This window comes from Aegilops tauschii, chromosome 3 (assembly GCF_002575655.3).
Source record: "Aegilops tauschii subsp. strangulata cultivar AL8/78 chromosome 3, Aet v6.0, whole genome shotgun sequence".
Lineage (NCBI taxonomy): Eukaryota > Viridiplantae > Streptophyta > Magnoliopsida > Poales > Poaceae > Aegilops > Aegilops tauschii.
The window spans coordinates 416,852,321-416,875,684 of record NC_053037.3 but is presented as its reverse complement, the minus strand read 5'-3'; the positions used below and the strand labels follow the sequence as shown (position 1 = coordinate 416,875,684).

Genomic DNA, 23,364 nt, shown 5'->3' with positions numbered 1-23,364 from the left:
ATGTAGTCGAACGTCTTCGCGATCCAACCGATCAAGTACCGAACGCACGGCACCTCCGCGATTTGCACACGTTCAGCTCGGTGACGTCCCTCGTACTCTTGATCAGCTGAGGCCGAGGAAGAGTTTTGTCAGCACGACGGTGTGGTGACGGTGATGATGAAGTTACCGGCGCAGGGCTTCGCCTAAGCACTGCAACGATATGATCAAGGTGGAAATATGTGGAGGGGGGCACCGCACACGGCTAAGACAAATGTCAACTTGTGTGTCTATGGGGTGCCCCCCTCCCCCGTATATAAAGGAGTAGAGGAGGGGGCCGGCCGGCCTCAAGGGGTGCGCCCCAAGGGGGGATTCCTACTCCAACTAGGAGTAGGTTCCCCCCTTTCCTAGTCCAACTAGGAGGGGGAGGAAGGGGAAGAGGGAGAGAAGGAAAGGGGGGCTGGCCCCCTCCCAATTCGGATTGGGCTTGGGGCGCCCCTCCTCTTAGCCTTCTCCTCGCTCTTCTACTAAAGCCCATGTAGGCCCATTAAGCCCCCGTGGGGTTCCGGTAACCTCCCGGTACTCCGGAAAATGCCCAAACTCATCTGAAACCTTTCCGGTGTCCAAACATAGCCTTCCAATATATCGATCTTTATGTATCGACCATTTCGAGACTCCTCTTCATGTCCGTGATCACATCCAGGACTCCAAACAACCTTCGGTACATCAAAACACATAAACTCATAATACCGATTGTCATCGAACGTTAAGCGTGCGGTCCCTCTGGGTTCGAGAACTATGTAGACATGACCGAGACTCATCTCCGGTCAATAACCAATAGCGGAACCTGGATGCTCATATTGGCTCCCACATATTCTAGGAAGATCTTTATCGGTCAAACCGCATAACAACATACGTTGTTCCCTTTGTCATCGGCATGTTACTTGCCCGAGATTCGATCATCGGTATCATCATACCTAGTTCAATCTCGTTACCGGCAAGTCTCTTTACTCGTTCCGTAATGCATCATCCCGCAACTAACTCATTAGTCACATTGCTTGCAAGGCATATAATGATGTGCATTACCGAGAGGGCCCAGAGATACCTCTCCGACAATCGGAGTGACAAATCCTAATCTCGATCTATGCCAACTCAACAAACACCATTGGAGACACCTGTAGAGCATCTTTATAATCACCCAGTTATGTTGTGACGTTTGATAGCACACTAAGTGTTCCTCCGGTATTCAGGAGTTGCATAATCTCATAGTCATAGGAACATGTATAAGTCATGAAGAAAGCAGTAGCAACAAACTAAACAATCATCGTGCTAAGCTAACGGATGGGTCAAGTCAATCACATCATTCTCCAATGATGTGATCCCATTAATCAAATGACAACTCATGTCTATGGCTAGGAAACTTAACCATCTTTGATTAACAAGCTAGTCAAGTAGAGGCATAGTAGTGACGCTCAGTTTGTCTATGTATTCACACATGTACTAAGTTTCCGGTTAATACAATTCTAGCATGAATAATAAACATTTATCATGATATAAGGAAATATAAATAACAACTTTATTATTACCTCTAGGGCATATTTCCTTCAGCTGCTACGGGCTTCTAACAAGAACCGTTCTTACCTAAGCATCAAAACCACAACGATTTTTCGTCAAGTGTGTTGTTTTAACCTTCAACAAGGACCGGGCGTAGTCACACTCGATTCAACTAAAGTTGGAGAAATAGACACCCACTAGCCACCTGTGTGCAAAGCACGGCGGTAGAACCGGTCTCATGAATGCGGTCATGTAATGTCGGTCTGGGCCGCTTCATCCAACAATACCGCCGAATCAGAGTATGACATGCTGGTAAGCAGTATGACTATTATCGCCCACAACTCTTTGTGTTCTACTCGTGCATATAACATCTACGCATAGACCTGGCTCTGATGCCACTGTTGGGGAACGCAGTATTTCAAAAAAATTCCTACGATCACGCAAGATCTATCTAGGAGATGTATAGCAACGAGTGGGGAGAGTGTGTCCACGTACCCTTGTAGACCGAAAGCGGAAGCGTTAAGTAACGCAGTTGATGTAGTCGAACGTCTTCGCGATCCAATCGATCAAGTACCAAACGCACGGCACCTACGCGATCTGCACACGTTCAGCTCGGTGACGTCCCTCGAACTCTAGATCCAGCTGAGGCCGAGGGAGAGTTTTGTCAGCACAACGGCGTGGTGACGGTGATGATGAAGTTACCCATGCAGGGCTTCGCCTAAGCACTACGACAATATGACCGAGGTGGAAATCTGTGGAGGGGGCACCGCACACGGCTAAGAAATCAACTTGTGTGTCTATGGGGTGACCCCCTCCCCCGTATATAAAGGAGTGGAGGAGGGGGCGGCCGGCCTCATGGGGCGCGCCCCAAGGGGGGAATCCTACTCCTACTAGGAGTAGGTTCCCCCCTTTCCTTGTCCAACTAGGAAGGGAAGGAAAGGGAAGAGGGAGAGAAGGAAAGGGGGGCCGGCCCCCCTACCCAATTCGGATTGGGCTTGGGAGCGCACCCCTCCACTTGGCCGCCTCCTCCTCTCTTCCACTATGGCCCATGAAGGCCCATTAACCCTCGGGGGGGGGGGGGGGGGTTCCGGTAACCCCCCGGTACTCCGGAAAATGCCCGAACCTATCCGAAACCTTTCCGGTGTCCAAACATAACCTTCCAATATATCAATCTTCACGTCTTGACCATTTCGAGACTCCTCTTCATGTCCGTGATCACATCCGAGACCCCGAACAAACTTCGGTACATCAAATCACATAACTCATAATACATAACGTCATCGAACGTTAAGCGTGCGGACCCTACGGGTTCGAGAACTATGTAGACATGACCGAGACTCATCTCCGGTCAATAACCAATAGCGGAACCTGGATGCTCATATATCCTACATATTCTACGAAGATCTTTATCGGTCAAACCGCACAACAACATACGTTGTTCCCTTTGTCATCGGTATGTTACTTGCCCGAGATTCGATCGTCGGTATCATCATACCTAGTTCAATCTCGTTACCGGCAAGTCTCTTTACTCATTCTGTAATGCATCATCCCGCAACTAACTCATTAGTCACATTGCTTGCAAGGCATATAGTGATGTGCATTACCGAGAGGGCCCAGAGATACCTCTCCGACAATCGGAGTGAGAAATCCTAATCTCGATCTATGCCAACTCAACAAACACCATCGGAGACACCTGTAGAGCATGTTTATAATCACCCAGTTACGTTGTGACGTTTGATAGCACACTAAGTGTTCCTCCGGTATTCGGGAGTTGCATAATCTCATAGTCATAGGAACATGTATAAGTCATGAAGAAAGCAATAGCAACATACTAAATGATCATAGTGCTAAGCTAACAGATGGGTCTTGTCAATCACATCATTCTCTAATGATGTGATCCCGTTCATCAAATGACAACTCATGTCTATGGCTAGGAAACTTAACTATCTTTGATTAACGGGCTAGTCAAGTAAAGGCATACTAGTGACACTCTGTTTGTCTATGTATTCACACATGTACTAAGTTTCCGGTTAATACAATTCTAGCATGAATAATAAACATTTATCATGATATAAGGAAATATAAATAACAACTTTATTATTGCCTCTAGGGCAATGTCTTCCACTTTTGATCCCCGCCCAGATGGTGTGCATGGCGTCAATGAAGGGCGTGTGGAGGTGTATCTCCGTCGAATCTCGCAGGACTCGGTTGGTGTTGGTCTTCGATGGATCTGTTTAGACATGTTTGATCCTTCTGTTTTACGACTCTCTTCATCGGTGATGGTTGCTACTCTGGTGCGATGGTCCTATGGGGCCTTAATTAGCACGACGACATTCCGACTATCTACTACAATAAGATTTTCCCGGTTTCAGTGAAGGAGGGGTGATGATGGTGGCGTGCCTTCGACTCGCTCTAGTGCTTGTAGTCATGACTAGGTGACCCACAAACCTTCTCTGTACTACCATGAGTGATTATGAATATATTGAAAGTTTTCTTCCATAAAAACCACATATTAGGCAATTTCGGGTTGAAATTTAGTATATTAAAACCCATAAACCTCCACATCTCTTAAGTTGTGTTTATGCCAAGAGCCAGTGACACAAAAGAAAACAACAATTGCATATATAAATGCATCAACATAGGCTTCAGGGTTTAGCAGTGGATCTAGAATTTTTCTGATGAGCAAGGCAACTTGGCATCATTCATTGTTCCTATTACAACATTATTAAATCTTTTCTTGAATGACATTGACGAGATCATGAAGTTTGAAAAAACTACCACACATGCACACATTCAAAAATACCGGATGGGGCTCGCCCGATCTAAACCACCCACCGGCTTCGCCGCCACTAGAGCTTTGTCTCTTAATAGACTCCATCTCTTTATGACCTGCACATCAACAATATATAATCATACGCCCCATAAATGAAAATACATTTATATAAAGAGCTAGTCAACACACTGATGATTTACACAACCAAATTAGTAGAAAAATAAAAAGGAAAGGGGAAATAGTGATGCGTGGCAAGCAACTACGCCGACCATTCCTTGACAACACATGGGACGCGTGATTGGTTCTCTGAAATCAATGCCTCCATGAAAGGGAATGACACACAAGGTAGGGCATATCATGGGATTTCATCCTGAAGATTGGATTCGAGCAAACTTCAATCATTGTGTTCAACAAGGAAGGAGCGTGAAAAATACTGACAACAATTAACGCCAGACCTAGGGTTTTCACCCTATAGCTTTGTCACGCCCAATATGCGATACTATCCTAAAGAGACTCGAAGGTCCCACCAAGGATAGAACCGCATATTGACACACTTTTGCAAGGTGGATATCATTACATCAACATTACATAATAGATGAGGATACATACAAGGCATACAAATGCCGCAAGAATACATCAATACAACATACATAGAACAACATCCGACTACGGATGAATCACAAACAAAAGCTCAAACGACATCCACCCTGCTAGCCCAGGCTGCCGACCAAGAACCTAACCCTCGAACGAAGAAGAAGCAGGACAAGAACTCCAAAACAAGCAAACATCACTGTCGCGTCAAGATCATCGCATAACCTGTACCTGCAACTGTTGGTGTAGTAATCTGTGAGCCACGGGGACTCAACAATCCCATTACCATGGGTATCAAGACTAGCAAAGCTTAATGGGTATGGAATGGATAAGTGGTGAGGTTGCAGCAGTGACTAAGGAAAGTATGGTGGCTAACTTACGAATACAAGAATAAGATGAGAAACTACGCAACGGTCGCAAGCTAGTAATGATCAAGAAGTTATCCTGAACTACTTACGTTCAAACATAACCCAACCGTGTTCTCCTCTCGAACTTCCCCGAAAAGAGACAATCACGGTTACGCCACGCGGTTGGTGTATTTTAATAGAGTTTACTTTGAGTCCTCTACAACCGGATATTAACAAATTCCCATCTGCCACATAACCGCGGGCACGACTTTCGAAAGATTAAACCCTGCAGGGGTGTCCCAACTTAGCCCATGACAAGCTCACGATCCGCGGAGATAATCCTCCATCGCGGGACACCCGATCAGACTCGGAATCCCGGCGCACAAGACATTTTGACAATGGTAAAACAAAACCAGCAAGACCGCCCGAATGTGCCGACAAATCCCGATAGGAGCAGCGCATATCTCATTCTCAGGGCACACCGGATGAGACATCCTACGAGTAAAACCAACACTCAAGTTTCCCCGAGGTGGCCCCGCAATCTACTCGGCTCGGACCAACACTCAGAGGAGCACTGGCCCGGGAGGGCTAATAAAAATCCACGGGGGCCGGCAAGTCCCTATGCAAGGTGTAGGTGATGAGGCAAATGGTAAAACCAATGTTGGGCCTTGCTGGAAGAGTTTTATTCAAAGCGAACTGTCAAGAGGGTCCCATACCCCTAACCGTGTTAGGGATGCAAAATCAAGGAACATAACACCGATATGACAAAAACTAGGGCGGCAAGAGTGGAACAAAACACCAGGCATAAGGCCGAGCCTTCCACCCTTTACCAAGTATATATGTGCATTAATTAAATAAGAGATATTGTGATATCCTAACATAAACATGTTCCAACATGTAGCAATCTTCAACTTCACCTACAACTAACAACGCTATAAGAGAGGCTGAGCAAAGCGGTAACATAGCCAAACAACGGTTTGCTAGGAAGGATGAAAAAGGTTAGAGGCTAACATGGCAACTTGGGAGGCTTGATAAACAAGTGGTAGGTAGCGCGACATAGCGATAGCATCGAGACAACTAGCATAGCAAAGATAGTAGTGAGATCCAAGGTGACGGTCATCTTGCCTGAAATCCCGCAAAGAAGAAGAACGAGTCCATGAAGTAGACGAAGCCAACGTAGTCGAACGAATCCTCACAATCGCAACGTAACCGGAACTATCGAGAAAAAGCACAATCGAAAAGAAGCAAACAACATAGTAAACAACCATCACATAAACATGGCATGATGCACAAACAAATATGATGCATGTCCGGTTTAATGAGTCATGGCATGGCAAAGTGCAACAAGCAACACTACAAGTTGAGTAAAGCTCAATATGCAACGAGTTGCATATTGAAGAAACACCACATGCAAGTATTTAGTTCGCTCTCGTTTATGTACCCAATAATATTAAATGTTGTTAAACATGGCAAGAGATGAAACATAAGTAAACTACACAGTTAGGCATTTTAAATGAGGTCAGAAACAACAACAATAATTCCGAAAAAATCCCCATGTGCATTTAGCAATTTAAAGCAAACAACAATTTTAAACATTTTAAATATTGTTATCATGATGCAGATGACATATGCAAGTTTTTATGCAAGTTTTATGAAAATGTTGACATGAGCATATTATGAAGCATTTGTCACCGTGGTGGAAAGAAAGGGTGCCACGGCGACGATAACGAAAACGGTGCCACGGCAACGTTCCAGTTCCGACAACTCAATGAGATATCGGTGCAAAAGAAGCAAGTGTGCGGAACATGCTAGAGATGGTGGGGTGATCCCGGTTGCCGGGTTCCCACGGGTCGACGACATGGCAAACGAGGAGGAACGTGCAGGGACAACTCGGACACGGTGCAAACACGGGCATCTCATGCATAGCAAACATTCATTCTCGGAAGGTCATCTCGGCGGTTATACCTTCGAAGCGTGCGTTTTCGAAACGGGTCGAGTTCGTAGTGGAGGTAGTCGTTCTCGCGATGTAGTGGAAGTAGTGGTACACATCAACGGTAGTTGTACACGTTTCGAAGGTGAACTTGACGCATTTGAGTCCCTTCGAGGTTGTCATGGTACTTGGGGTCTTCGGACTTGCCGGTCTCGTTCTTGCGACGGTAGTTGAACTTGACGTATCCAAGGGCTCCGGATGTCGTGGTACTTGGCGAACTGCGCAGTCGTACACGTTCAAGAAGAAACTTATGCGGCGTCGTGGAACTTGGGCTTCGGTCATGTAGTGGTACTAGGCATCGGTTGATCTCCGAGGAACTTGGCGTATCCAGTCTCCGGGGTTGTCGCGGTACTTGGTACTTGCCGGTTTGGGTACTTGGCGAATCCACGAAGGCGTCGGTATCTAGCAGGAGAAAATGAACAGGCTGCAACCGAAGGCAGCAGGGCTTGCGGATGTTGTGCTCGCAGCAGTGGTGGATGCATGGGGCAAGGCAACAGCAGCATGCGCACGGGGCCATGGCGACGGCGCAAGTGGCTGGAGATGGCAACGTGACGGCCGGACGATGGGGTCGCCGGAGGGCGCGGCCTGCTGGACGCGTCCTGGAGGCAGGTGGTTGGGGACGAGGTCGAGCGCGGGAGGCCTGGGGCTGCTGCTGCCAGCTCGAGGAGAGGGCAGAGGAGGCCGCGGGATCCTGCTGGTGCTCGGCGACGGCGGCGTCAAAGGGCATGGATGCAGGGTCGGCCGGAGCTTCGAGCTCGGCGTCCATGGCAGGACGACGAGGAGGCCGGAGGAGGAGGGCCATGGAGGAGGCGCAGGGGCCCTCGGCGAGGAGAAGCAGAGGCGGCAAGGCGGCGGAGGTCGCCGGCAGAGGGACCGGGCGCGGGGGAGCGTGGCCATGGGGATCGGGATCCCTCTCCTGTGCGTGATGACGGCGCGAGGGAGTGATCGAGGGAGAGATGAGGATCGGTCAGGGCTAGGGTTAAGCAGGGCGCCGGCTGGGCCTTGGGCCTTTTGGTGGAGATGGAAAAGGCCATAGGCCTGGTCGGCTGGGCTGCGGGCTGTGCTCTCTCTCTCTCCCTCATATTCTTCTCTCTGTTTCAACAAAACAGAAACTTGGAAGAAATGCCGAGAGAGACTGGAGTGGAGTTTGGGCAGGAAGTTAATTTTCTAAGACCCACAAAAATGAGCTTGATCCAAGAAAAATGGAAATGAACATGTGGGTGAAGTTTGAATCCAACTCATTTGGATTTAATTCAAATGGTTTTGCATAGGAAGTAGGTAATAGGGAGGTCCAAAAATGTTGAGGTTTAAGGTGGAGCTCGGGAAAGTGACGAAAGAATTTAGGGCAAAGTTTGGAGACCAAACTAGAAGCAGAGAAGGCACGGAATTGTTTTGCAAGTGTGTTATGGTTAATTCCAAAGATAATGGAATATTTATTATAGCTCCCTAAATATCGAGAGGATATGTTATAAAGAGAAATCACCATGTGAATTCCCTCGATTTAAATGGATCAAAGATCCATGCAATTTATTTAGATGAGTTTAAAAAAAGGGTGCAAGGTGACATGATGCAATGCACATGATGCAAAGATGAATGCAACGAACAAAACAAATCACACGACGAAATTTGGAATCCATGGAAGGCATCTGGAGCGCCGGTCTTGGGGCGTCACAAGCTTGAGATCGGGTAGTCCATAAAGAACCACCAAACACAAAGTCACATATGTTGTCGCCACCACTTGTTGACCTAATGAATACGATGATGATGAACATGATCCTAACATGAGCATTGCCACGTGAATGATAACCATGCCCGCAAAAAACAGTCAACCCGGGTATGACAAGAGCCAACCACAGAGCCACAAAACACTTGATGTCACACATGTGACGCCAAAATCCCACAATGGATGCGATACGACAACCCAACACATTGGTCACAAGTGATAACTGGTGCTAGATATAGATATGGCTCCCGAACCCTAGACAAATCCTCAATGTGTCGCTACCTGTACCACAACAACCCCTCACACCAACACGTGATGGTTGACTCGAGCCACCGGTAGCTGAGGGGTTCTGGGCATGAGGTCAGCTGAGACCCGCCATGCCGCCGGTTGTTGTCACCGAACAACGACCGCCATTGACCTCCACTATCCGTTGTGACTAGACATCACGTCGCAACCCTACCCCATGCCTCTACCGAAACTCCTGCAGGTGACCACTGCCCCTCCAAAGACCGCCCGACTTCGTCCACTACTAGGAGTCCCGCCACTCCCTTCATCGGCAGCTATGGCGCTTCACATGACATCAACCTCTAGGGGCGGCGAGGAGAGGGAGGTCATGAGGGTGGTGTGTGTGGGTGGGTGGGGGTGGGGGGGGGGGGGGGAGGGGGTTTCGCCCGTCGGAGTGGCATGGCAAATGTGCTAGATGCCCCATCTTCTTTATACATGTCCTAGTTTGTGGTACTTGCATCATATATATAGCAAATTCATATCCCTCTCCTTCTTTCAACCCTAAATGCAAATGTTTTAGGAAAACTTTCCTCTTTCTAGAGGATAATAAACACGCGGTACTTGACTTGTTAGTGTAGTAGCAAATGGTAATGGGTTAGTATTACATAGATTAATTGATTGCAGGCTGTAGCTTCTCTTTTGAGTGTGATTCGGAATACAGTATATAGAATATTCTGGCATATCCCTTCTGTCTATATTTGGCGGCAGGAAGTTAAGCGGACACTTGAAGCAACTGGTATCTTGTCCAGTGAGGCGAACTCATTGTGTCCGAGCCACATCCATCCAGTAAAAATAAATAAAAATACCACCGTAATCATTTTTACAGGACTCCCCTGCAGCCGCCACCTTCTCCAAACCCAAGTCCAGACGAATTAAGAACCTTCCGGAATTTACACCCTCATTAATCTCCCACGTTTTGCACTCTAACTAAGTGACTAACTTCCGCGCAAAAAAGGGCAAAAAAAAGCGAGCAACTTTCAGGTATTGGCGTGCGTCCGTATCGCACCCGGCCAAGAAGCAGGAGGAGTCGTAGCGTGACACCTCGGAGGGAGGCAGAAGCGGACGAGCTGGCCGGGCTGGAGGCCTCTCCATCCGAGTCTATCAAGTCTAGCCAGTCTGCACAAGCGGCCTACTATAAATAGCCACCCACACACACGAGACACTGCCTCGCCTCAAGAACCCCCTTCTCATCAAGAATTAAGCTGCGTTTTGCGTCAGGTTGATCAGAAAAAAGGTACACGGGAGGCGCCTTTCCTCTTCTCCGTCTCCGTTCCGACGATGCGGCTGGGGTTCCGCTCCGATTTCGCCTAGGAATCTGTGGCCAGCTGTTGGATTGTGCGGCCAATCTCATTTATTTTTGTGGGGGTTCGATGATCGGAACTTGGTTCCGGTGGTATTTGGGGGGAAAAGGCCCGTCCTTTCCTGAAATCTGCCGCCGTCGCTAGGGCGAGGTGGCGGCGTCGGGATTTACTCATCGTCTTTGCGCCGCGATTGGAGGCGAGATTTGATCGCCTGCCTGCCGCTGGTTTCTGGGGTTTGTTTGATCTGTGGCTGCTGTTGCAGGGGCTGACGGCGACAAAGGGGGGAAGAGGGTTTTCTCGTTGGGGGAAATGGCGCGCAATGCGGCGGACAAGGCGACCTCCATCGACGCGCAGCTGCGGATGCTGGCGCCCAAGAAGCTCTCGGAGGACGACAAGCTGGTGGAGTACGACGCGCTCCTCATCGAGCGCTTCCTCTGCATCCTCCAGGGCCTCCAGGGGGACAAGATCAGGGAGACGGTAGTGCCCCATCCCTCGATCCATCCATGTTATCCTGCACTTTCTTTTCAGTTATCTGTTCATTGATTTAGGTGGTAATTTTAATACCATGTCCTGTTTTCATTTGTGCTGCATTGCACGATTAATCTAGCTAGATAGACATGTTATTTTTGCCAGTATGGGCTTCACTGTTCCTGTTCTTCAAGGTTTGTGCCCTAAAGGTGGCAATGTTGCACTTGATTTTTAATGCCATGACCTGTTTTCATTTGTGCTGCATTGTACAGTTTGCGCGATTAATCTAGCTAGATAGACATGTTACTTTTGCCAGTGTGGGATTCACTGTTCCTGTTCTTCAAGGTTTGTGCTCTAAAGGTGGCAATGTTGCACTTGATAACACATACTTGTACCAAGTCCTTTGACAGTAGATATTCCTGGACTACTATTCTCTTTATTCAGTTATATGGTAGCCGTTGTTTGAGCGCGTAAACATGATATTCAAATATTTAAAAATAGTAGGCATGCCGCGTCGTGTGGCTCATGCCGTAACATACTGTACAAGCATGCCCCTTTTGTTTTGAACACCACCTTTTTAGATGTCGTTTTCGAACACGGCAAGTCAACCTTTTAAATCTTTGACCGCTAATGTACAGAAAATTATTTTGATCTGTCGTGTGCATATGCTTCTCATTATGTTTTAGTGACATGTAACTAAAAAATGTAACGCTCAAAGGCACCACACGACAATATTGGAGACTATGTCCATCTCCAAAACGACACCTAAAAGAGCACGGAGGCAGTACCGCTCTTTGTTGATATGTGTTAACTTATGGATATGATATGTTGCGTTCTTCTAAAAATGGACAGTATTCAAAGTTCTGCTTGCAGTATTTTAATTTATGTTGTTCTACATTATTGTGCCAACAGGGACCACTGCCCTGTTTATTCAGTGCTATAAGCCTGTAAACTTCACTGCACTATTTTGATTTTATCGTCGAGTCTTTTGGACATTTCTTACCTATGTGATATCATGCTAAAAGTTTGATGCATAACTTAATTTTTGTCGATCATTTGTCGTGAATGGCTTGATTCTATTGATCGTTTTATTGCTGTATCAGCAGGAGATAGGTCATTGGCCACTTTACCAGCTGGTTTTATTTTCTTACTGTTGTTTTACCTAATTTATGATTCTCACTGTTTGTTCTTCAACTTAGTATATGAAGTTTCTTTCGCTCACCAAAACATCTAAACTGAGTTTGCACTTATATTGGTATATGTAGGTCCAGGAATGCTATGAGTTAGCTGCTGAGTATGAACGCACACTTGACCCTAAACAGCTGGATGAGATTGGGAATCTGTTAGCCCGGTTGGATCCTGAAGACTCCATCGTGACAACCAAGTCATTATCGCACATGCTTATCCTGGCAAACTTGGCTGAGGAGGTCCAGATTGCGTACCGAAGGAGACAGAAACTGAAAAGCGGTGATTTTGCTGATGAAAATTCTGCAACAACTGAATCAGACATAGAGGAGACCCTAAAAAGGCTCGTTTGTCAGCTCAACAAGTCGCCGCTGGAAGTATTTGATGCCCTCAAGAATCAAACGGTCGACCTGGTATTGACTGCACATCCAACTCAGTCGGTCAGGAGGTCATTGCTCCAAAAACATGGCAGGTCAGTTTTCGAATTTTCACAATTCCTATAGATAATAAGATGGGATTTATGAAATAAAACTTTGAAGTGTTGCTTGTGGGTTCACTGCAACCTTGCACCACGTTCAATATTATATTGTGCACAGTGCCAGAGAAACATATGTTACTGATATGCATGTATTTATGGCCGTGTATGATTTTGTTTACTTTCTATTTGTAGGATAAGGAATTGCTTAACACAACTTTATGCAAAAGACATAACTCCAGATGAGAAGCAGGAACTTGATGAGGCGCTTCAGAGAGAGGTAATTTTGTCTTTCTAGGAACTGGGGTAGGCACGTTGCTACTCTATTCACTGATCAGTTAGACTTTCATCTTCATTAAAGATTTTATAAGAACGTGGTTCTGATTTTATATATAAATTCTTATCTGCAGATTCAAGCTGCCTTCAGAACTGATGAAATCCGACGGACACCTCCTACTCCACAGGATGAAATGCGTGCTGGAATGAGTTACTTTCATGAGACAATATGGAAGGGTGTACCCAAGTTCTTACGGAGGGTAGATACTGCTCTTAAGAACATTGGCATAAAAGAGAGAGTGCCTTACAATGCCCCTCTCATTCAGTTCTCTTCTTGGATGGGTGGTGATCGTGATGGTATACGACACATCTCTCACATATTGTTTGCAAGATTTTTTTTAAAATATCATTCTAATATGATGTCGATGGCAGGGAATCCAAGAGTCACACCAGAGGTCACCAGGGATGTATGTTTGTTAGCAAGAATGATGGCTGCTAACTTGTACTATGCACAGATAGAGGATCTGATGTTTGAGGTAAAATTTAAAATCTACTATTCAAACGAGTGCTGTAATGGTGTATTGAAGTCTGAAGATTCTTTCTATTATCTGCAGTTATCTATGTGGCGCTGCAGTGACGAACTACGCATAAAAGCTGATCAATTACACCGTGCGTCAAAGAAAGACACAACAAAACACTACATAGGTACATGTACCACGATGATAAAAAAAAATACATGCGCTCCTTGCCTGTTAGTATATTATACTGTATTATATAAGCAGTGTTGAATGTCATGCATTGCCAAATGTTTGATCAAATTATTTATTAGCCTGTGCATGACAAATTTTAACACATTTATATGTATGTTAGTGTTAGTTATCAATGCGAGTTGACTCGATCAGACTTGCCGCTGCATCTTCTGAATTCTCAGATAATTAGGACCTTTTTGCACCTTTTGTATCAGAACCTGGATAGGAAGAGAAAACCACAGAAATGTGAACTACACTCGATTAAAATGAGAGTTCTTTTTTCATTGTTTTCTTTATGTGGTAATCTTTTATTATTCTCCTTCATTGGTTACAGTGGAACTTATTTCGGGCCTACTACATGAATATTGGTCCCAACCATTTCTGTATCAGTCCTGTTGTGTTGTTTACTTGTTTTCCTTGCCTTCTCTATGACTTCGATGAATTAGGTAGCGCCAAGTGCATGCTAACATGTTGTCTTGAATGCAGAGTTCTGGAAGCAAGTTCCTCCAAGCGAACCCTATCGTGTAATACTGAGCGATGTCAGAGATAAACTGTACAATACGCGTGAGCGATCACGCCATTTGTTAGCCAGTGGGTTTTCTGAAATTCCTGATGACGCAATCTTCACTGATGTTGAGCAGGTATCTACAAGTGAATTGTAGGGTGATTTTACTTTTTGTCAGGCTAAAATTTATACATTTCTTACTCGCTTGTACGTTCAACACTGTAAGATACTCCCTCCGTTTCTTTTTAGTCCGCATATAAGGTTCGGTCAAAGTCAAGCTTTGTAGAGTTTGACTAACTTTATATTAAAAAATATAAACATTCACAATATGAAATCAATATTATCAGATGCACCATGAATCGTATTTTCATACTATATAGTTTTAGTATTGTAGATGTTCATATTTTTTTATATAAATTTGGTCAAACTTTGTGTAGTTTGACTTTGACCAAATCTTATATGCGGAGTAAAAAGAAATGGAGGGAGTATGATATTATTTGTAAATTTATTGGAGGTCAAACTTCTCCAAGATATGCATTACCATAGCCGTTTCATGTATCGTATATCTCACATTTATTTCTTCTTCTGCAGTTCTTGGAGCCTCTTGAACTCTGTTACAGGTCCCTCTGTGCCTGTGGTGATCACACTATTGCAGATGGCAATCTTCTCGACTTTTTGCGGCAAGTGTCAACATTTGGACTATCCCTTGTTAGACTAGATATCAGGCAAGAATCTGAAAGACACACTGATGTTATGGATGCCATAACTAAATACCTTGGGGTAGGATCATACCGTGAATGGTCAGAGGAGAAACGCCAAGAATGGCTACTGTTTGAGCTCAATGGAAAGAGGCCGCTATTTGGTCCTGATCTTCCCAAGACAAACGAAGTTGCTGAGGTTGTAGATACATTCCATGTGTTAGCTGAACTTCCCTCTGATAGCTTTGGTGCGTACGTGATATCCATGGCAACAGCTCCTTCGGATGTTCTAGCAGTTGAGCTTCTGCAGCGCGAATGTCATGTGAAGAAGCCACTGAGAGTTGTGCCGTTGTTTGAAAAACTAGCAGATTTGGAAGCTGCACCAGCAGCTCTGGCACGACTCTTCTCCGTTGAGTGGTACAGAAACAGAATCAATGGAAAACAAGAAGTAATGATTGGTTATTCAGATTCTGGGAAGGATGCTGGCCGTTTCTCTGCTGGTTGGCAACTGTACAAAGCTCAAGAGGAGCTTATTAAGGTTGCTAAGGCTTTTGGGATTAAGTTGACTATGTTTCATGGACGAGGAGGGACTGTTGGAAGAGGTGGGGGTCCTACCCATCTTGCTATACTGTCACAACCTCCAGAGACAATCCATGGATCACTTCGGGTAACCGTTCAAGGTGAAGTCATTGAGCAGTCCTTTGGGGAGGAGCATTTGTGCTTTAGAACGCTTCAACGTTTTACAGCTGCTACTCTTGAACATGGTATGCATCCACCAATCGCACCAAAACCAGAGTGGCGTGCTTTGATGGATGAAATGGCCGTTGTTGCCACAGAAGAATACCGATCCATTGTTTTCCAAGAGCCACGATTTGTTGAATATTTCCGCCTTGTAAGTCTGCATTCCAATTCGCGTTTCTTTTCATCAGTTTACCTTTTTTTGGCTAAATAGTGTTCTACAATATATCTTTTTAGATAAGGTAATATATATTACATTTAGCACACAAAGTTTCAATTGTAGCTTCTCTTTAGCGCACGCAGTTTCACTAGTGTTATGTCAAAGTGGGAACTCGGCAAGCTACATAAGGAAGTTACACCATACAACTATTTCAATGAACTTATTTCTACTGCTTTGTATTGTCTTCGTTCGCTACAAAAACAAGGAAACTGGTGTGATAGTCCTTCACAGTTCTTATGCTAATTATTGTTCTAGTGGTATGCACAAGTGATCCTGATTTTGCAATTTCTCTGGCAAATAGGCAACACCAGAGCTGGAATATGGCAGGATGAACATTGGAAGTAGGCCATCAAAACGGAAGCCAAGTGGAGGCATCGAATCACTGCGTGCGATTCCTTGGATATTTGCTTGGACGCAAACCAGATTCCACCTGCCAGTGTGGCTTGGTTTCGGCGCAGCATTCAAACATGTCCTGCAGAAGGATATACGTAATCTTCAAGCCCTTAAGGAGATGTACAACGAGTGGCCGTTTTTCAGGGTTACAATAGACTTGGTTGAGATGGTGTTTGCTAAAGGTGACCCTGGTATAGCTGCTCTGTATGACAAGCTGCTGGTTTCTGATGATTTATGGCCGTTTGGGGAGCGTCTTCGAGCAAACTACGAAGAAACAAAGCAACTTCTTCTACAGGTGATTCACTAAAACCTCTACGCATTCATTGCCATACCATTTTGATTTTAATATGCCTCTAACCATGGGCATCTACCAAATTTGCAAACCATACAATTTTTTATATCTGATGGCAATTTAGCAACTGTCATCCAAAAAAATTGATGCATAAACTGGAATGGTGTCACCAAAAATTTCACCTATCTTGTCCCTCACTGCCATTTAACTCTGAAAATGTTCAGGTAGCTGGGCACAAGGACCTCCTGGAGGGCGATCCTTACCTGAGACAGAGCCTGCGGCTCCGTGATTCTTACATCACAACGCTGAATGTCTGCCAAGCCTACACACTGAAGCGTATCCGGGACCCTAGCTTCCATTCACAACCCGGGCCTCATCTGTCCAAGGAGATCATGGAGTCCGGGAAGTTGGCCGCCGAGCTCTTGAAGCTCAACCCGACGAGCGAGTATGCCCCGGGGCTCGAGGACACCCTCATCCTGACCATGAAGGGCATCGCCGCCGGTATGCAGAACACCGGCTGAAGTGCAAACCTGAAACTGTTATGTTATGTGAGATGGTGTGGTGCAGTAGACGCTTTTGGTGCATCGTTGTCTTTTATGTATGGTCTGGACCAGTTGAGCCAAACTGTGACATTTGCCTGCTTGGCGCGTTATGTTAATTAGTTTCTCTAATATTACATGTCAAACTCTCGTCTTTGATCATACAACCATGCTTTCCCTTTGTGATCGACAACTCTTTGAGGATTTCTCTTTACCTCCAGCGACTGAGGCGGTTAGGACATTCATCCCCTCCAAGCTTCGTCGGCAAATCTGTGGATCCACCTGCTCTCTGCCTGTTGCTAGAGCAGCTGGTGACGGGGATGGGGATCCTGTTGCTTCAGCTTTGACTAGTAGTTTAGGTTGGGTGGTCTTTCGGTCTTTGATTCTCCTTAAATTCGTCCATCAGATGGTAGACGTGGGAGCTCTAGTGTAGATTTTTGTCATCTCTTTCAGGCGACGAGATTAGTGTTTCTTGCCATGTGTGCATGACACTGCGATTTGGTGTTAGACATTTCAGATTGATTCAGTGGTTCAGTGGCGATGACTGTGGCTCAGGGGCGCTTGAGGCATGTGCGCGGCCGGCAAAGTACTCTAAAAATACGGTCAAAGTCCAACTTTGGAGTACTCTAACTTACTTGAGCAGTTGTATCTCTGGGCTGAAATGGCGGTATTATTTCCTGGTGTCTCCGCGAATTATTCATCCTGTGCCCCCAAAGTCTCGTCCAGCCACATCACTTTGGGGTCCCGAAACCCCGTACTACTTGCCATCATAATACCCATGTTCCCCATGTCCTTTTCGAAGTACTCTAGTTAGATAGGGAAATCTTTTTGGGATCACAGGTGGAAGTAGCGGGCGCATATGCATAATTGATCTGATCGGGTGCTAGCCTGACAAATGGAGCCACAACGACCGGAAGCGTTCAACGGACGAGGAACAAACTCTCGTCACGTATCATTCTCATTCTCATTCACGACGTGCTGCGACTGAGCTAATTAGTGGTTGCCGTTGGATTTTTGAGTTCGGCAGCAAGGATACCATCCTTGAGTTTTCTGCTTCGGAACGGAACGGACGGCTTCTTCTGATTGATCTACAAAAGGCACCTTTGCCGGCACCTAATAATGGTGGCATACGCTGTACGGAGTGTAGTGATCAGGTGCGCGTCCTTTGCAGTTCACACGCATGTGCATCACTCATAATGCTACTGGAGGCATTCAATGTCCTTCAACAAATTAAGCTCTTCTCTCCTCTCTCCCAAAACAAGAAACAAAAGAGGTTATATATGCGTTTTGTCACACATGACACACGGAATATGCTAGTAGTATGTTTTTTTTTCTTGAACCAGCTGACCATAGAACATTGGTTCTACGGTATATTTTCATTAATGTAAAATATTTACAGAGGAAAACAAATAACATACACAAGGGATCATCCAATACCAGTTTTATATATAACATAAAGAAAGCTACAGAGAACTAGCATTCCATAGACTCCAACAACCCATGATTATGCCGCCAGATGAGTGGGTAAAACAGAGATAGCCAAGCAGATCTCAGCATAACTTGAAATACCTCTCTTCTTAGCAGGCATAATTTCATTCCAGTGGCTAAGGGCAAAAGGGCAGTCCCAAAGCAGAATGGCTCCGCACCGCTCTCGCGCTCCGCACCGCTCTCGCGCTCCACAGCGCGATACGGCGCCACCTACCACAACCACCGCACCCACCGATTCCAACGCCGGCGTTGCCCAGTCCGCCTTCATTGATGGGGTCTCTGGCCGCGTCCTCCCCTGCATCGCCCTCCGAGCGGCGGAGCTAAGCCCCCTGTCGGGATGGGTGGATCCAATCTCGGGGCAGATCCTGCCATGTGTGGCTCTGACCGCCGTGGGAGAGGCTGCTGCTTGCCATGTAAGTCCCCCATCTACTCCTCCTTCCTCTCCGGGTGTGTTGCAGAGCGCGCAGGCAGCTTCGGCAGAGCTCCGCGGCCGTTCTTGGGCTGCTGTTGCTGCGCCTCCCAGGCCACACCTCCACTCAATCATCGTGGCCGGGGCAAGCACGCTCCCCGAGGAGCCTCTTGCCGGTGCGCAGGCGAGAGCAGGCACGCCGGCCCCGATCTCCGCGATTCGCTCCCCAGCCGCGGCCGCCGATCCAACCCGTGTCAGTGACCAAGGAGGCGTGCCTTGGACGGTGGCCACATCGCGGCGTACGCAACGCCTGGCTCGGCACCAGGCAAATCAACTCCCACAGTGGCCAAAGGATTTGAAGCAGAGGAGCCATGACCGGTCTGCGCATACTGCGGCCATGGCATTCAAGATGCATTTCGGCAATTGCTGCTACAGATGCCTCTCCCCAAGGCATAAGTTCTTTGAATGCAGAGACCCACAGGTCTGCTACAACTGCAAGCGGACGGGGCATTTGGAGCGCGAGTGCACCTCTCGTCTCACCAGAGCGCAACAATCTCCACCGCCCTTCGCCTCCACCCCTGTCACTACGGTTCTCCGCGCCCCCGTCCCACCTGCTCCAGCGCCTCCCACTGCTCCTATCCCCGTCGCGCTGGCCAGTGAAGCCCGACGCCCAGAAGCTGCCAGTTGCACGGCGGGGGCGGGCATGGAGTTCATCCCGGGAGAGGCCCACAGGAGGCCGGCCATGTCCAGCTGCACCGTCGTGTCTACACCAGCGATGGAGGAGGAGGCCTACAAGCTGCGCACTACGGCCCTGATGCTCACGTCATCCTCGCCGTGGGACGACATCACTGCGGACATGGTTGTCTGGGCGATTGAGCGCGAGCACGGCTTCTCTTGCCGCGACATCGACGTCGCTTCGTGCTTCCCCGAAGATTTCAACCTCACCTTGGCTGAGCGCCATCAACGCGATCTCGTCTTCGAGCGCAGGACGGTGGTTGTCGCCGGCGTTCAGTTCAAGCTCAGGCCATGGTTCCCCCTCCTGGTGGAAGCAGGGTGTGGCGCTTCTACTGCCGCGTTGCCATCGACCGTCTCTCGCTGAATGCGTCGGACTGGGACTCCGTCCAGGAGGTCATCGGTCGCGACTGCGAGCTCGACCTCATCGAGCGACAATCCCTGACCAAGACAAACCGCACCGCGCTCTTCACCTGGATTTGGGCTTGGGATCCGGACAAGATTCCTCTCGCCTCCGACTTCACCGTGCTCAACAGGCCGGACGTGCAACGTTCGAGAGGATCACTGCCTGAGGGAACTCCCAGGGAGCAAGGCAAGGAAGGGCCGCACTTCCCGGTGCTCATACACCTTGATGAGGTGAAGGACTACACGCCACTTTCTGAAGGTGTGTTTGGAGAATGGCCAAGGAACTACAAGCACAATGATTGGCGCTTGGGCATCAAGGACGGCGAAAGCCGGAGCCGGCCGGTGGCCTCGGCTGGCTCGTTCAACGCCGGCCGCCGCCGCGACGAAGATCATGATGAAGGCGGCAGCAGGCGCGGGGGTCAGCAAGGTCGGGAGGGAGGACGCAAGAGATTCTGGAAGGGGATGCGCGACCAAGCGCAATGCAGAGACACAGCGACGTACGACCCCCAGCCACGCCGGCACAGGCGCCGGGATGGGGTTGATGAGCCGGCCGGCGATCCAGTGGAGAGGCAGCAGCCTGCGGCCTCAGACGGGGTGGGCAGGGCTGCACCGCGTGCTGCGTACAGGCCCGTTCAACGGGAGCGCGAGTGGGTTCTCGTGACCCCGTCGTTGGAGGTGCGACGGGAGCTCGTGACCCTGTCCTCAGAAACGCCACCAGTGCAGTCCGTACATGTGGCTAGGGAGCAAGACGACCAGCCGGTTGATGAAGATGCCAGAAGTGATGCCCAAAGTGTTACAGATGCCCCGACCACCATGCGCAGCGCTGACGAGCCGCTCGATGAGTCCGCTCTGCCGCCCCCTGATCTTGCTGCCAGAGCACTGGCGATGGTGTACGCTGAGCTCTGGGACCCGTCGCTGCCGCTCCAGACTAGGTTCATACAGCAGCAGACCCAACCCATTGGTCCCATGATTGGGCCAGTCCTGTCCATGCAAGACGCTACCTCCGTCACCGTTGCAGGCACTGCCTCCTACTTCAACCCGACAGCACAGGACGCCAACTCCTTCACTGTTGCTGGCGTGGCCCCGTACTTCACCCCGACCATGCAGAGTACCCATGTCCTGCCTCCCTCCCTAGGACCAGTGAGCTTGGAGGGGTGGGGGTGGCCTGACACCTCCATGACGATGCAAGGAGACTGGCACAACACTACCTTGCAAGGCAGATGGGAGACGACCACAACGCTGCATAGCAGTCCCTTTTGGATGCCCGCCCGGGGCTCAGCACAGCTCAACGGCATGCGTTGGAACCCAAGTTGGGCTTCCGGCCCCGAGGTGGTTTTTGGCCCTGGTGCCTCCGAGGCCTTCTCGCGCCCGATGCATACTCTAGCTAGCGAGCTCGTCCCTTCGGTGGAGGAAACCAGAGCAAGGAGGGCCCTAGCGGCGGCCAACCTGACCGGACCTGGGCTCCTATATGCTATCACCACCAAAGTCTCCGAGCTGCATATTGATGAACAACGGGCCTTCATCAGCAAGATGGCCTCCCTGTTGTCTGACTTGCTCCTTGGGACTCCGAAGGCGACGTCGCGACCAATCAAACATCGCATTTTAGGGGTCATGAAGAAGTCTAGGCAGAGCGTCCGTTTGTCCCGCCAGCACTCCAACTTCTCCTCCTCAAGGCGTTCGCAGGCGGCGATCAGCGTCAAGCTCGGGTTCATCAGGAAGGTGGAGGAGTTCAACAACGACACACTGCTCCAATACCTTCACTTCTTCCGCACGCCGATGCCGCCGGAGAACGTGGCGAAGCTGGCTGAGATAGCCGGGCTCACCTCCCCGGCCCAGTTGCGCCTTCCGGACGACGAGCTCCAGGCCATCCTGGACGAGCTCGCCGCCCGGGCGATGTAGTGCACTTGTTTGTGCGCTTTCTGCATGTCTGTTGTTCCTCATGATTAGTTTCCATCTGAACTTGTGTGTGCTTGGCTCGAAGGCCGTCGAGCGAACTGTCGCTCCTTCTTGTTGCTGGCCAGTTTTGGCTGGCTGTACCTCGTCTAGAATTTGCATGTCCTTAGTGTTTCCTTATGAATGAACAACTATCATTAGTCAACTGGAACGTGAGAGGCCTGAATGATAGGGCACGCCGCGTGGCGGTTCATGCGGTGGTTGAAGATACTTGCTGCTCCATTGTTTGCATCCAAGAGTCCAAGCTCTCACCACATCTCCAAGGGACCGTGGGGAGATCGTCGGGTCACGTTTCGACGAGCACGCGGCTCTCGACGCCGATGGAATGAGGGGGGGGGATTCTGCTCTGCTGGCGGTCTGATTGCTTCTCTGTAAGCAACATCGCCGTCAGAAACTTCTCAATTACTGCTACCTTCACCCCAGCGGGAGGCGGGCAAGCATGGGCATTGACCACGGTCTACGGCCCCATGACGAGGCTTGGAAACAGTTCTTTCTTGCAGAATTGGCAGCTATCCACAACTCCATGACCCAACCATGGTTGGTGATTGGCGATTTCAACCTAATAAAAGACCCCCAAGACAAAAGCAATGACAGAATTAACCGTAGATGGATGAACAAATTCCACCGCACCCTTAACAGTTCAAACCTGCATGAGATCCCGCTAATAGGGCGCCTTTTCACTTGGAGTAATGAGCAAGAATCGCCAACCCTAGTCAGAATAGACCGCGCCTTCTGTAATGTCGAGTGGGAGTTGCTCTTTCTCGGCGCCAAGCTTCTGCCCAGAGCCTCCTCCGTGTCGGACCACTGCCCGTTGATGCTTGTCAATGACACAATCTTCAAGAAAAACAGAAGATTCCGCTACGAAGCTTATTGGCAGCACATCCAGGGTTTCCAGGAGGTCATGGCCCAATCTTGGAATAAACCTGTTCGCAATAGTTCTGCAATCACCAAACTTAACTGCAAACTCCATCGCCTAAGCAAGGATTTGAGGGTGTGGAGCAAATCAATAATAGGTGACATCCACAAACAACTCCTGATGGTTAATGAGATTACCTTGCAACTGGACACCGCCCAGGACTATAGGCCCCTAAACGACGATGAGAGGGAGCTGCGATCTTGTCTCAAATCAAGAAGCTTAGGGTTATCAGTGCTACTTAAAATAAAGCTAAGGCAAAGAAGCAGAGTGCTCTGGTTGAAGGCCGGTGACGCCAACACAAAATTCTTCCAAAGAAAAGCTAATGCGCGGCATAAATGAAACACCATTCACCTGCTACAAGGACCATCGGGGCCGATCCACGC

At 48.3% G+C, this 23,364-nt stretch overlaps 1 protein-coding gene and 1 long non-coding RNA gene across 2 annotated transcripts; one reads left to right on the top strand and one right to left on the bottom strand.

Annotated features, from left to right (window-relative positions):
• Nucleotides 1-4,666: 4,666 nt before the first annotated feature.
• LOC141042438 (uncharacterized) lies at nt 4,667-8,184 on the bottom strand. The gene is made up of 3 exons (XR_012205223.1): nt 7,207-8,184; nt 6,367-6,456; nt 4,667-5,131 (listed from the first exon to the last, which is right to left on the bottom strand). It is a non-coding gene; the product is annotated as an uncharacterized lncRNA (long non-coding RNA).
• Nucleotides 8,185-10,267: 2,083 nt separating this feature from the next.
• Nucleotides 10,268-17,210, top strand: LOC109783802 (phosphoenolpyruvate carboxylase, housekeeping isozyme). The gene is made up of 11 exons (XM_020342400.3): nt 10,268-10,473; nt 10,803-11,017; nt 12,274-12,665; nt 12,864-12,948; nt 13,079-13,301; nt 13,377-13,480; nt 13,559-13,649; nt 14,180-14,334; nt 14,790-15,788; nt 16,156-16,542; nt 16,764-17,210. Exons 2-11 carry the CDS (start codon nt 10,850-10,852, stop codon nt 17,058-17,060), a joined length of 2,901 nt encoding a protein of 966 aa, XP_020197989.1. The 5' UTR covers nt 10,268-10,473; nt 10,803-10,849; the 3' UTR covers nt 17,061-17,210.
• The last annotated feature ends 6,154 nt before the right edge of the window (nt 17,211-23,364 follow it).